Raw genomic sequence first — 16,182 nt, 5'->3', positions numbered from 1 at the left:
CTTCTTTTGTCATGACATGATATATACACGATGACATATATATCAATTGGTATACTTCTTTTCCATGGTAAGGAAACTCCTTGGTGACTTCCAATAGCCTTATAGTAAATGGCAAGGGGTAATTTATCCCATATACCTATGTATCTACAAACAGTTCCTCCACCGCAGAAGACATGGAACAGCTGGCCCATACACTGTACCTTATTTCTGATCCAATTTATTGTATGAACTAATCCGTAGAATAGGCACACCTGAACTTTCCCCAGCCATGCGTCCCAGATCGCTTAGGTTTTTTATCAAGAGAAATCTACAGTTTGGTATAATCATTATTTATTGTAGGGGTGGGCATAACTAGTTTAATTCAGTTTAGCACAATCATGCGGAGTGACCTAAAAATTCAGCGAGATTATACTTGAATTTTACATCTGTATCATCAATTAGTCATGTTTCTTTTTAACCATCATATTGGGCTTCTATCTACCAAGTAATGTATTATATGCTGCACTGAGCACCATAATATTGAATTTTAGTTGTGACCTGTGATTCTAATCTTCAGACAATCTCATCATAGGTAACATGTCGTCAATATATCTCCTATTAAAATAGTCTCAGTCAATATCGACTGCTTGCCAAGATCATAGTGCCCATGTGCGATTTCTTCCCTCCACTAACTTTAGTGATCTTGATCAATTGATTCTAGTGCACCTAACATTGTCTTCGTACACCACATTGGTCATTCCATGTTTGAAGTAGAGTTGGTCTTACTATATCAACCACTGCGTTTCCTTCTATTTACATTTGTTTATCATAAACACTTCACTTTCTATTTTACAGATGTACATTCAAATCCTCATCAATATTTAATCCATTCGTCTCTAGATTTATTATATAAACTGATTCTTAAATCCCTAATTTTTACAATCCAGTAGATAAATAGTTACTCAATCTGATTACTTTGACTGTTTTGCTGATTATATGGCCACACTAGAACTAAAGGTTAATATCCCTAAAACCATTGTGATGATCTGTGGGACAGGGAACAGAAATTTTAGACCCATTTCTTACCTGGCAATACCTTTTAAGGGGACATGGACCCAGGCTATCAGAACCAGGAAGCTACTGTTTTCTAAAACTGTAGTCACACTTTTTAATTTCAGTAAGAAACTGGGGAAACGGGTACCAGAGGTTTTAATACAGATCTATAAGGCAAAATGCATCTCAATAGCTACATATGGGGCAGGAATCTGGGGCCATGAGAATGTCAACTCACTTCAATGTATCCAGATAGCACCTCTACCTACATTTGCCACACTGAATTGGGCTTGTCTTATATTTTGGACATATGTAAAATTCAACCTGTACTTCAGTGGCACAGAATCTGGACCTTCGACTCGCTGGAGCTTAATAGACAAATACTCATTGACTGTGGTAATTTGGATGGGGTGCGGAAGGTTAGTTGGCTTGAGTACATTAAACTTTTTGTTGGTAACCTTGGCCACCCTGAATACTTTTCAGAGCCGCTTAGTTTACTAGATATAAATAGGAAAGAACTTAAATCTAGTTGTCTATACTATCTGGATAATACGAGAAGACACACAGAATTTCAAAACGTTTTGGTTCAAGCTCACCAGTTAATAGTTGCAGGTGATAGACTCCAGCTCTATCTAATATGTTTACAAGAGAACATGATAGATTTCTGTTGACCTGTTTGAGATTGAGCATTTTTCACTGGCTCATAACTTTTCCTGCTCAAAACAACTGGTCAAAGGAGCTGTGTAAATACCCATGTGATGATGTGTTCTTTCAATCGACTATTCATGTTCTGTTTTTCTGTAAATTTTATTCTCATAATAGGCATTTGTGGATTTTGCCAATTCTAAAAAAACGTGTCCTAAGACAATGCCGGCCTGCTTTTCTGTTTTTACAAACATTAGGAGAAGAACAGTTGACCCTTTCAATTTTAATATTTTTAAAGCTGGTGTTAAAATGTAGAAATGCAATCATGATGTAATTCACTTCTTTAAATTCTATTGGATATGACTTGCACTGCTATTTTATGGATTTTTTATAAACTAATGTTTGTATAATTTGTCTCCAACATTGTATCGTGCTTTTATGATTACTTTGTTAATTGAATAAAGCTGATTGAATTGAATTGATTACTTTGATGCCTGTGTTTAAAATGTCGGACTACATTATAACTATTATTCCTAATTGTAATAGTTTTCTTATATTTAAGTAAATGCTTCTTAACGTGCAACTTTCTGCAATATAGTTTCAGGCAAGGGCATTCCAATATGTACATTACGTGACTAAGTCAGTAGTGCATATAGTACTTAAAATTTCTATCTCCATGACAATTTATTTACATCATCACATAGGGGCTTATTACGATGGCAGTCGGAAAGCCTCCATCATTGGTTTCCATTCCGACCGGATGATTATGATCAATGAGTATGTCAGTCAGTCGGAGGCCAGCCTGTAATCCCAAACGGTGATCTTTCCGCACTTGGGATTACAATGCAAGTTTTCCAGCAGGGTTGCTATGTCAGCCTTTCTGACATGGAAACCCTGTCGGAAAGCTTGTTCGGGGGCCCCTATCAGGGCTCACTTGTGTGCACGGCCTCCGGTTGGGGTCCCCCTGTTATTCTCTCCACACTGTAGCAGGCACCTTGAGGTGCAGGGATTAACATAATCTCCCATTTTCCTATGGGAGCATGTACAATGGCCGTTTACAGCCATAACACATGCTCCCATAGGGAAATATTAGAATGCAACCGAACAGAGTTTAATAGCATCCAAATCAGGCGGTCGGGACTCCCGACCGGATGTCAGTTTTTCCCGTTTACAAGACGGTGTAGGGCGGTTTAATTTGTAGGCAATTCCGCCCGATATCATAATCGGACCAATAGTTGTGTTCCAAGCTCTCACCCTCAATGATGTTGATTTTGTTTGTGTTATAGATGGCTGCTTGCCTATGTTTGCCATGAATATTGTGTCTTTTGTTAGCCTGCTCTAGTGTTAGAATGCAACTATACGTCATTGAAAATCAATCTGGGACTTAAGATAGAAAACAATTTTCTATTTATTATAAACAAAATCAATGGAGCAAGTACAAGATATCTTTTACAGTTAAATAAAAAACATAATTAAAGAAAATATTTATCAATAAATGAAAGGGGGATGGGATAGGTGAGAAAACTGGAATTGAGCTCCAGAACTCTGACAGCTGGCCAATAATATCTGCAAGATGTAATGGATATCTGCAAAGAGTTAAATTTAGCAACTTGCCATGAAAGTTGTGCACTTAACTGTGATAGTGGACCAACACATTTAAGCAATATCTCTATGTAACCAACTCTTTGCACTTTCATGAGGAACTAGTAATTCCTGACTATCAGGTCCATCTTTATGACCCCAGTTGTTGTCACGCTTGCACCACGCAATGTGGTACATGCGCAACACAAATGAAAAATGAGATTTGTGAAACCATGCAAGGTCACTTTGAATGGCGCTGGCTGGCTTAATAAATCTTGAGCAAAGCAACGCAGTGCAAATTGCTGCTTTGCCTTACTCTGTGCTAAGGAGGCATTCAATGGGCGTTGTGTGAGTATTCTCATTCAACTCCCATGGTTTTTTACTTATTCCCATATTTAACAGAAGTGGTAAACATGGGATGCGCCAAAAAGATATGTCTTCCCAGGAGAACCATAACAAGGGGAAATATATTTTGGAGAAGTGTGGCTCACTGGTTAGAGGAGGCAGACCTGGAAGCAGAGGTCAGCCCGGGACCAGGGTTCAATTCCCGGCTCGGCGGGGTCTTGAGTCCTAAATGTCCACGGACTCGACAATTCTCGCTCCGGTGCCTACTCGATTCACGGGTTCACACTCTGCGACTCTGGGCAATAGCTTGCTTAATCTCCACAACGGCCCCTCGCGGCGGGATGCCTGGCTTTCACCTTGCGGATACCCTGGCGGGGTTATCTCACAGGGGAATACCAGGACGGGTTCCCTAAGCAAGCGCTTAGAAACCGCTCGGTGATTTGCGCTATATAAATTCCTGTACATTTACATATATTTATTTCTCCTCATGACTTCCTCTTTCTACATGTGCTGCATTCACACAAAATATGCCTCTCAGGATTGTTTTTGTGTAGGAAGGTGCCCCTTGCTGCACAAAAGCAATCCTACATGCAACATAGGCACCCTTGCACCATGGAGAAAAGGCAGGAATGCACCGTATTCCTTTAAATATAGCGCATTTCTGAGCTTTCCCTGGCATGCAGTGCAGCGCAGCAAGATGACTTGCTACGAGTGGCATAACACAGGCACTACAGGGGGCCCCCTCAGCACAGTACTCTGGCAGGAGAGCTCCTAATTGAGTCCGGAAGGGGGGCCATGCATGTACCTTGAAGGGGGAGCCCCTCATGATTTGTTACGCCAGTGCTTGCTGTGCTAGACTGTGTAACAATTCACATAAATATGCCCCTAATTCTACAAAATATGAGTACCTTAAGTATATTTTTCTGACACTCTCTATGATTAGAAAAATGTTCTCAAGCTTCGTCATTTTGCCCTCTTTGTGGAAGATAAGAGGAGTTCTATTTTCTACTTCACTCCGATAGGATTGCAGGATAATTAACAGACATTGAAGATTCAGCTATTCCTTATCGTAGAAATTTGTGTAAACATGTTTTGGCATTCACAAAAGCATAAGCAACTTACAGCCAGATACATCATTGTCCCGTTTTGCGAGTCCTTAATAGCGATTATTAAGGAATCGCTATTAAGGACTTGCAAAACGGGATTCATGTAGGAATAGCAAAAAATATTGCGATCCCTACATCTTCCTTATTTGTGATTAAGAAATTGCTAATCGCAAAAAGGAATAACTCCCCATTCATTCCTATGGGCCTAAAGGCCTAAAGGCCCATAGGAATGAATGGGTAGTTATTCCTTATTTGCGATTAGCAATTTGCTAATCGCAAATAAGGATGCAATTTCAAGGGTGCCAGGGGTGTCCAAAGGACACCCTGTAGCACCCCTGAAAAGCAAATGTACACGTGTTGCGCACACACATGTCCAAAGGACATGTGTGTGTGTAACATGCAACTGAGAAAAATGCACTAAAGTGCTTTTTTCTATTTTTTCGCTATTTACCACGAAGTCAGACTTCGCGGTAAATAGAGGCCAAAAATTGCGAATTCGCAATTTAAAAATGGTTAATGAATTGCATTTAAGCAATCTCAAATAGAGATTCCTTAAATGCAATTCCTCGAAAATTTTGCTATTAGCGATTTTTGCATTTGGGATGATGAATCCCAAATGCAAAAATTGCGCTTGCAAAGGGCCAGATTCTCAGAATCTGGCCCTTTGCGACGCAATTTGCAAAGATGAATCTGGCTGTTAGTCTTAGCTTAAGAATTTATGGCGTATCAATCAGCCACATTTACCAAATAGCTAGTGATAAGCCATGCTCCCTCACATGAACTTGGATTTCTTGAAGAATCCGGTCTTTTGACTATAAATAATCCTGATACTCAATTCTTCTAGTCATTTTTTATATGTCATAGTGCCGTGTTTCCCAAACTGGGATCCGTGGACCCCGAGTGGTCTGTGACACATTCCCAGGGGGTCATCAGGCAGCAGTTATGAAAGCACTCCAAAATTGATTGAAGAATTAGCAGTTTGAGCAACAATAAGAGTGTCAAGATAACACCAGTGATTAGTGTACCTGCTGGAGAGAGATGAGAGTTTTGTCCAGTGGCAAGTTTGACTTATCTAATGTAGCACAGAGGGTTAATATGCCTGCTGCAAAGAACGTGTACCATACATTTTAAAAAACAGCATTTTATGTGCATAGGGCAGTGCATTACTTCTTTTGTCACAGAGATTCTTTTCTTACTCTTCAGCTCATAAAATACAATCATAATCTAGCGTAGTGACCTATAAACTTCCATCAAAGCGCTGCTTACAAACTGCATGGCACAAGTTAGTAACTTATGTTTTTTCTCAGTCTTTCATTATCCTGATGCTGCTAAAGGGGTTTATTTGGGTGGAAATAAATTTTTATTGTTAAATGCTAACAACTGTGTTAGGTTCTGTATCCTGTGTTTGTGCTTTTCCAAAGCACTCTTTAAAAATGTCTACCAGTATGAATGGCATGTGAATCCTACACCTTGTAGTCCCCTTTGCCTTATGTAACATTTTCTCTACACTGATTTACAAGAATGGTTCATTGTCTCTATATGTGTGTGATGTAAAGTGCTCTGACATCCTACAATGGTATGAGAGATGCTATAAAACAAATGAAATTAATGTGACAGATGTGCTGTGGAGAAATGAGAGGCACTGTTGAAGGGTGATAATAAAGGAATCATTGAAGAACCCCAACAGAAATTGTTGTATCCTGGTGCATGGTAAGGCCATCATTTACTAATCTTTAAAAGCTAGTACAATTAAATAAATAAGGATAAAAGTGTTGTAGAATGCACCATTGGATCCTAAATTTTCTTGGGGGGAAGAGCCTCCCAAAGCCCCCTTTGTAGTGGTCAGCCTCACTCACTGCACTTGGTGTGCACTGTATGGGGACTGGTCTGAACATTTTTGCCAGGGATGCTTTTGGTTTCCACTCTGGCCCTGGCAGGAGCAGGAGCCTTGTACTGCGAAATAAAAGTAACCATTTCAAAGGTAATCACAGAGATGCAGCACTAACCTACCCATTAAAATTGTCAGTTTTTTTCAAACTCTTTCAATATAAAATACTAAAATCCTTATTAATTTGAGTATTTGGATTTTGCACGTGTGTTTATTTTTTTCGAATTACAATTTTAATGTTTGAAATTTAAATCGTACAAATTGCTGGAGGGGTCCCTGGCTTCCAGTGGTGAGTCATCGGGGGTCCTCAGGAGTCAAAGGTTTGGAAACCCATGTCATAGTGCATTCAAATCTGTTGTATTGCATTGGTTCTCCTCCATACTTTGGCGTCCATTACGATGTCGGGCGGATCGCCACCGCCATGGTGGCGGTGGCGATCCGCCCAACATAAATGCCCCCCCGCCACCCTTTTCCCCCCACCACATTACAATGGCGGTGGGGACCGCAACGAAGGGAAACACCGCCCGCCACTTTTCCGCCCCGGTCGCCTTGCGGCCGGGGCGGAAAAGGAATAATATGGTGGCGGTGTCTAATAGACACCGCCAGACATATTATGATGTGTGGTGTTAAGTGCCTTTCCGCGGCGGCGATGCCGCCACGAAAAGGCATGCGGTCTTCACTCTGGGGGCCCCCTGCGGGCCCCCAGAGTGAAGTACAGGGGGGGTGCACATGGGGGGTACCTGTGGTACCCCCCTTCGTTGTCATTTGCAAGTGCATTTCCGCCCGCCACAATGCTCAAAATACAGGATGTGCCCGCCACTGTGACAGGCACATCCTAATGGCACCGCCGGGACCCCCGCCCTTATAGCGGGCGGTCCCGATTTACGATGGGATGACGGGCGGGCAAAGTCCGCCCGTCATCCTAATGGACCCCTTTGTGTCTCCCTATTTGCTAAATGTTTCAACAGCTTGAATTTACAATCACATTTAAACATCTATATGTGTGTGGAAGTAATCAAAACTATTTTTAAGTCAAAATGAAAGTGTGAATGCCTAAGCTTCTATCTTGCTTTGTATTAATTTATAATTGAACCGGTTCAGAATGGTTTTATTTATTCTTTCATTTGTGCTTTTCCATGAGACCCCTCCCTGTTTAAAGACAGTTTGTTGCATTCCATGCTGCCTATTCCTCCTCCTTTTCTGCTTTCTTTTTCTCTTCTCCTTTTTCTCCACTGGCCTTTGATTTTGTGTGCCATTTTTGTTCACTGTTCTGTTACCTGATCTTGCTTCAGTAAATGAATTTAGGCCAAACATGTAATTCCTCTCAAGGTCTTTGTTCTCCAGTTACAGTCTCACTCAAGCCCAGTTTTCCTGCTTTTGTAGCCTGATTTCAAACTGGTTTCTTTAGACTTCAATTCTTATCTTTACTTGTTAAAGCTGCTCAAAATGTCCTAATGGACTTGGTCAAAGCATGCAGGGAATGTGAAATCCGTACCACGTCCGTGATAATTGTTTACTTTCTCATATTTTTCCAAGCATTTCTTCATTTTCTTCACAATTTCTTTCAACCCAGTGTATATATTTTGATTATGTTCCTTTGTTCAATCTTAGATACATTTCTTAAGTTACCCCATTATTGACTCACAGTCAGGTGGTTCGAGCCTTCTCCTCCAAAATGGCGACAATACATCCAAATCTAGACCAGAGTAATCCTCGACTAGACCATAATCATACCACAACATTAGCTGCAGTACCTAAAAACCTATAACTCCAACCACCACTTGGCGCTGGAAATAGCAGACCCAATGTAGTGATCTTCAGCAGGAACTTAAAACATAGAAACTAATGACCCATTAGGAAACATTGGAATCAGAGGGTAACCTCCTATAAAGATCTGGGCATGTGCTTGGGGAAAAGAGGCAATCATAAATTTCAAATAGCACACTTAAGGAACAAGGCAGCTGCACTGTCTAAAGCATTTAATCATTTATATCACAAGCTGTCTTCCCCAACAAAAGACACCATCTTAAATTAAAGTAATCTAAACCAAACTTATGGGCACACAGCATTCCTTTAAATTATTTGACAACAAAATGAAAAATATCCAATCAGTAGAGCCAGAGATATGTAGTTTCAAAGATTTAAGGTTCGTATGAGCCTAAAAGAAGAAGTAGTACTTGTGGTCATCTGGTCATGAAAGACCAGGTAAAAGTCACAAGTTCAGGCGGACTGCGAAGGAGGTTCCAGGACCTGGTTAGTCCAACTGAAAAAGTTACCTTCTCAAAATCCAAAGCAAAGAGCCTAGTTTGCAGTGGAGAAGGGTGCAGGGAGAGGAAGAGCGTGTTGTGGATGGTTGTCGCTGTAGCACGAAGATCAGGCTCGGCTTAGCAGACAGGTATCACTGTAGTTTGTAATATACTGTCGGGCGTCGCAGATGGTCGTTGGTGAAGCCTTGTGTTGGCAGTCACTTTGGGCTGTCAAGGCTCTAGTTTGAAGTGCAGATAACAGTTTGCCAGTCATTCTCTACTGGTTGCTGTAGTGCACAGAGTCGGGTACACTGGAGCTTTGCATTGACAGTTGGCATGGGTGGCAATATCTTGGCATGAACAGGCCTTTTTGCGGCCGCAAAAAACCCGAAATGTCTGAATTTGTCTTTTTCTTCCTGGTGGAGCTCAGCTGATGCAACACCTAGGGTCCAGGAGCAGGAGGACACTTCTTGATGCAGAACTCACTCCAGCAGAGGTCAGCATGGCTCAGACAGGGCCAGGCAGGTTCAGTTGCAGCAGGTCAGCTGGGTAGTTGCAGAGAGGCCTCTGGAAGTTGCTGTGTCCTTGTAGCTCAGAACAGGAGGCCAACTAACTAGCTTTTGGATTCACTATATAGCCTGGGATGACAGGAGCAAGTCCAGCCTTCTTTCTCAGACAGCACAGTAGACCTCAAGCAGCAGGGAAGTACTTCTTCTATATTGTCTACAGGTCCAGGGGTGTACTCAGGAATGAGTCTGGGGTTTTAATATCATACCTAATGCCAGCTTTGAAGTGGAAGAAAATTCTGGAAATTCTCCTCTACAGAAGTGCCTCTAATTTGCTAACTCCCTGCCCTGGTACCAGGATATCTGGGGCACAATAAACAAGTGTGAAGTTCTTTGTGTGCGTGCTGAGGCAGTATCTTTTGAAGTGCATGTGGGGCAGGGCAAAGCTCTGCCTTTTCCTATTTGGATGGCACATCCTGCCAACATCCAGTCCCTTTATTTTGTGTATGCTTGACAGGAATACACAAAGGCCAACTGACAACTACACCTAGTCATACGACTTAGGCTGCAGGCATAAAACGGTTAGGAAAAAATGCTAACTTTCTAAAAATGGCATTTTCAGAATGTTGACTTTACCATTAACAAGGGTTTTAAACTACAATTCCTTAGATACCAAACTCAATATTCCTACTTGCTCCCAATTGAATGTTCTAGACCTCACTTAGTCACAATCATAAGATGAATCAGTTTAGTTAAATCACCTTTGTTATAGGAATGACTCCTACATGTAGAGAAAACATATAACAGCGCGATGCAAATGTAATAATTCAATACCCAAAGATTTAATAATCATTCATTTAAACAATTTATTTACAATATATATCAATTTTGTCAAAAGAAGATTTTGGAAGATGTAGGGAAAGCAAGAAAGTGCAAAAGTAGGTGCTCATGTGAAAGGAAAAGAATTAGGGAGAAATTCAAAAGCAATTTTATATGATTTATATCCAACTGAAGTCCAATTCATCAAGCTGAATAAACATAAGGACCTGCCCTAGGATTATTTACAAAGTTATTTCAGATGTCAATATACACTGGGGGCGGGGGACGAAGATGCAGGCCCCAACTGGAAGGACAAAAAAGTTGATGTTTCGACCCTGGTGCAAAAGGGGGAGGATTAACACCTCTGCTACGGGTCTTCTTCAGGACAGGAGGGAGTGGAAAGGGGGTACCTAAGAAAAATCATAATAATGACCGTTACAAGTTGCCATTGAATTAAAACCAAAAAAAAAAACATTCAAGGGTAGGGTACATTACCTAGGTTGTAAGGGAAACTGCGTCCTGGAAAATAAATCAAGCAACCTAAAGGTAAAAAACCTCAGGCTAAGTGTCCATCTTAATCTGATACAAATCAAGTTTACTCGTCTATTGTCTTTCACACAAGTAAAGCACTCACCCGTTAACGGGTGAGTGCTTTACAACCTAGGTGCTGCGTAAATACCTTACACATCGCCTCTAAGTTAATCCTGACTGCTTTTGTGCCAAGCTACCAGAGGGTTAAGCTCGAGTTTTATTAGGGACTTTTGTGGTTCACCCAGACAAGGAATGTGGTTATTGCTACTCGATCCAATAAACTAATTTCTAACACAAGTTTGTCAATGACATTTGTTGTGCTGGACTTTGTCAACAACAAGATTAATATGTCAGTACAGATATGAAAAGTTGTCCTGTGCCTTCTAACTTATATGATTTTCCACTATAGTACAACTCCTAATTCATCCAAATGCACATACCTCAACTCTGTTCTGACAGGGACATGTGTTGGTTTTGATTCAGATAGTGCAGCATGCAAACATTTCAGGATAATTCATGCAGAAAAAAATAATAGTAATGGGAAGCAAAGGGGGTAAAGGGGTAAAGTAAAAAATAGTGTTGAGGGTAAGGGAAAAGGGTTATAAAGATCAGTTAAAAAGAAGATGACAAGGGGTTTGCCAATTAATTACATGTAATAAATTCAATTATTAAATATATACAATTTACAGGTCAAGGATATATAAAATTTAAGGAAGACGAATAGGTGTGTGGATGATGCAGCACTACGATCTACAGACAATAATGAAAATAACATGTGCTAAAAATGGGATTCCTGTTTGGCTGAGGCAAGGACCCAGACCAGGCAGGGACCACTATACTAGTCAGGGTATGCTAGATACATAACAAGATAACCTGTATTCACCCTCTGGTAGCTTGCCGCAAAGTAGTCTGGCTTATCTAAAGAGGCATTGTTTAAAGTATTTGTGCAACACACACACACACATAGTAACACAAAGAAAACACCACAAAAAGACTCCACACAGGGTTTGAAAAATAAAGTATATTTTTCTGACAAAAATGACAAAAATCCAATTAATAGAAGCCGAGATCATTATTTTTAAAGAATATATGCAAAAAAGGTTACTGTAGGTCACACTAGACCATGGTAAATCCAAAGTCCAGGCTGACTGTGATGGAGCTCCTAACAGGTCCCGCTTAAGTTTTACCTTCTCAAGCTGAGCCAAGAGTCTTGCTCACAGGGAAGACGTATGCCCAGAGCAAGTAGAGCATCACTAGCGATGATCCTGCGAGTGTGAAGAGCCGACCAGGTGTCACGGATGGCAGATGGGGCTCCGCAGTCACGGGCGGCGATGCTTGCTGTGCAAGGAGATGATGTTGTGGTGGCTCATTCTGATGCTGATCCTTTCAGTGAGTGGTGCAGTCCCAGTGCGAACTGGCTCCTTTGCGGTCACAAAGAGCTTGATTTCCAAGGCCCAAACAACACTTCCAAGGGCTCACAATTGCAGAGATGCATCTTGCAGACCATCAGTGAGTTGAAGACTGGCACAGGAGCTGTAGATGGTGATGTCAAAGTCTTTTGCAGAGAGCAGCTGCAGAATCCACTTCTGAGGACCCAGAGCGTATAGGGGGTCACCTCAGCCAAGAGCAGGACTCACAGGCAGCAGAGCCCAGAAGCACCAGCATAAATGCAAGTTTACCTTTGTTTCCTTGAGACTTCAGAAAACAGGAGGCAAGCCAGCAAGCCATTGGAGATCACTCGGAGGAAAGGCAGAGTCCTTCCAGCAGAGTCAGAGAGCAGCGGGCAGCAAGCAGAAAAGCAGTCCTTCCAGAAAAGCAGCGCCCTTAAAGCAGCACAGCAGTCCTTCTGACAGAGGATCAGTTCAAGATCCAGAAATGTCTTATAGTACCTATTCCCAAAAGTGCCATTGATGTAAGAGGTGACTTCAAATGAACTATGTGAAGAGCACAAGGATCCCTTTCAACCCCGTCCTCTCTCCCAGGCTAAGCCTGCGGGGTAAATCCATGCTTTCTGTGTGGACAGGACAATGTGTCTTGGAGACAGGCTACAAATCACACAGAGTTATAAACACAGAGAAATATCCACTTTCTAAAATTTGCATTTCTAAAGCAGTAATGTTAAATCTAACTGCACCAGTAAGGAGAATTTGTCATTACCATTGCAAACACATGAAACATGAAAAAACTACTCCTCTCTGATCAGGAATTACATCTTAGAAGTTTGTTTAAGGAATTCACAATGCTAAGGAGAAGGTCATAGTAGTGAAAAACAAAATAGGCTGTTTGCCACTACCAGGACTTGCAAAACATAAAAGTACATGTACTACCTGTTACTTACTCAGCACCATGCCTTTACGGCAACCTCGGGCCTACCTCGGGAGAGACTTATATGTAATAAAAGTGGAGTTGTAAGGCTTCACAAGTAGTCGCAGTGGTAGTAAACTGCACACACAGGCTCTGCGGTGGAAAGCCTGAGGCAAGTTTGAAAGGCTAATTCTGTAGGTGGCATAATCAGTGCTGCAGGTCCACTAGTAGCATTTAAGGTACAGGCCCTGGGTTTATGGTATACCACTTTACATGGGATTTACAAGGAAATCAAATATGCCAAACAGGTGTAGACCAATTATACCATGTTTAGAGGAGAGAGCACATGTACTCTAGTACAGGTCAGCGATGGTAAAGGGCTTAGAATTCTGAACCAACAAAAGGAAGGTTACAAAAACTTCAGGGTGACTCTTCAAAGATGGCCATTTTCCAGCAACATTACATTAAAAATTATGTTTATAATGTGATTATAATGTAAAGACAAGTAAGAATCATAGGTGCCTCATCTCACACCAATTTTTAAGTGATTAGTTTCAAAGTAATTGCATGACCGAGATAAACACACAGAACCATGCATGCCCTGATGGAAAGCAAATGACATCGAGAATTTGTCCACATGACATCACCCATTTCAGTATGACTTACACTGGTGTTAGTTGGGCTGATCAGTGCACACACCCATAGGTATCTACTAAGACAGGCAGACTGGGCTTTGACCAAGGTGCTAATGAAGAAAACTATTTTCATTTGTCAAAACAATCCCATTCATTGCATGTGTGTTAAAGTTTTTATTCCTGTTCTATGCTTGCCTACACATAGGACTTTGTACTGGAGGTGTATGCTTCTAGAACAGATCCTATGTTACACATCACACACTGACCTCCTTGTGGCTGTAATGGATGCTTCTGTGTCCTCTGTATGGGTTCGATATTGGCCAATTTTGCACTTCCCTTTTGTGCTCTATTTCATGTGTGTAGGTGGCAGATTATTAAACCTATGCTGTATATCAATTTGTAAAACACACAAGATGATGGAAGGAATGTTGCACAATAGCAAAATATTCATCCCCAGTCACAGATCTGGGTTTAATCCATCGTTATTTTGCTCACCATGCCACCCCAGTTCAGACATGGTTCTGCATTTTGTCCATCAACTGTTGTTTTTGCGTATATCATTTTGTGGAACAAAACATGACAACAGAGAAAATCAGGTGACACGGATTAGGGAGAGCGATACCAGCCCTTTCAACAGAGACATAAGTAGGGATACTATACACACGTGTGCGGTCACTACATTTATCACATTGACTGACTAACATTTCTTAGAGTTACACTTCGTAGGCACTTATATACGCACAAAAGATGTAACACATTAGAGTAATTTGAATAGAAATCAAGATTATACCACATTGATCTGTACAAGCGCGAAGCAACTGGGAGTCATAAATATTGCCCCATGTACTTAGATCGTATTGCTTCATTGTATTCTGTAATGTTAGCATTGCTAGCATGTTAGTACTTCAAAAACATGAATGGGGCAAAACATCATTGGTGCAAAAAAAACAGGTACTGTGAAAAAGTTGCCGCTATAGTAAACACTATTTTTAAAAAAAATCTTAGTCATAAGCAACCAATTAAATGTATTTCGTTTAACAAGGGAGTGAATGGACTAGGAAATATGTTTTCAGACATCTGTGAAAAAATAATGTTTGATATAAAAAAGAAGAGATATGCTCTCAAAGAATACCTTACCTCTCCATCTGTGGACTGCAAATGAAGTTCTTTTCTACAGCTGGCCTTGAAGTCCCCTGCCACTGCACTAATTTGCACTCCCTTTGGCGCTTCCATCGTCAAAGAACGTGTTGGAGACTCAAGTCTGAAATATAAAATCACTCATGGGTCAAACTTTGCCTTACTGAAACATTTTACGTTAAAACGTTGTCATTGATGCCTTTATTGTAGAAAAGCTTTTGTTTTGATACATCTTTAATTTACAGAACAATTACACCAAAAATGTGTGTTTTACACGACTATCAGCTAGATTCATGAAGCCAAATTGCGATCGCAATAGCTGCGAATTCGCAATTGCGAGCGCAATTTGACAGATAGGAATTCAAGAAACAGAAAATACCAAAATTACGTATTCGCAAAAAAAAATTGCGAGTTCGCAATTAAATACGCATAATCCTGGAGGAAGGGCAATTGCGAATCTGAAATAGCGAAAATCCATGGATTCTGCAAAATCAATTGCGGAGTCGCAATCGGCATTCATGAAAAATCGATATTAGCGAAAAACGATAAAATCGCTAATTGTGACGTGCAAAATAAGAAGAACTAAAATCAGGTGGTAACCAGTAGCGAAAAAAAAATATTTTTGAAAAACAGTTAGGTTAGTCCCAACAGGTTCAGGGCTGACCAAACACATTTAAGGACATGCAGCTGGAGCCTGGGGATTCCCACAATGCCTGGACTCTACATGCTGGTGAGGCGGCGTAGGCTGCAGCGAGCTGCACGCAACAGACGGAGGATACAGGACCGGATTTTCCGCCAGCGGGTCACCCTTCTGGGCCAAACCAGGGAGCAAATCTATGCCAAGTACCGCCTGAGTGGGGCTATGATTATCAAGCTCATCCGGGACCTAGACCCCCTGATGCAGCACCCTACAAGGAGGACCAATGCCGTGCCCACACATGTGCAGGTATTCTGCTGCCTGCACCTCCTGGCCTCCGGTAGCTTCCAGGGGATGGTCGCTGTTGCAGGGGGGTTATCCCAGCCCACCATGTCCCGCTGCCTAAGTAGTTTTCCTGGAGGCAATGCTGACCCGGCTACACCACTATATATCATTCCCCACCAGCCAACAGGACCTTAATGAGACCAAGCTGCAATTTTACAATGTAGCGCAATTCCCACACGTCATTGGATGTATTGACTGTACTCGCATCCATATTTGCCCACCTGCTGAAACTGAGTACATGTACCGCAACCGGAAAAGCTACCACTCCCTCAGCATCCAGATGGTGTGCAATGCAAAAACAATCATCACGGACATAGTGGCACAGTACCGGGGAACACACATGATTCCTTCATTCTCAGGCACAGCGGCATCCACACACGACTTTGGGAAGGACACCTACTAGGTAAGAACACATGCCCTAAAAT

The 16,182-nt window shown here is 41.4% G+C and overlaps 1 protein-coding gene across 1 annotated transcript in view; it reads right to left on the bottom strand.

Annotated features, from left to right (window-relative positions):
- Positions 1-16,182, bottom strand: part of SGCZ (sarcoglycan zeta) — a 4,560,311-nt gene that overhangs the window by 95,827 nt on the left and 4,448,302 nt on the right. Inside the window, exon 14 of the mRNA XM_078678949.1 lies at positions 14,776-14,899. Coding sequence (XP_078535075.1) covers positions 14,776-14,899 — 124 coding nt within the window. The remainder of the gene's footprint in view (positions 1-14,775; positions 14,900-16,182) is intronic.

This window comes from Lissotriton helveticus, chromosome 2_2 (genome assembly GCF_964261635.1).
Source record: "Lissotriton helveticus chromosome 2_2, aLisHel1.1, whole genome shotgun sequence".
NCBI lineage: Eukaryota > Metazoa > Chordata > Amphibia > Caudata > Salamandridae > Lissotriton > Lissotriton helveticus.
Note: the sequence above shows the minus strand (reverse complement) of the source record. Positions and strands in the feature narration are given on the sequence as shown.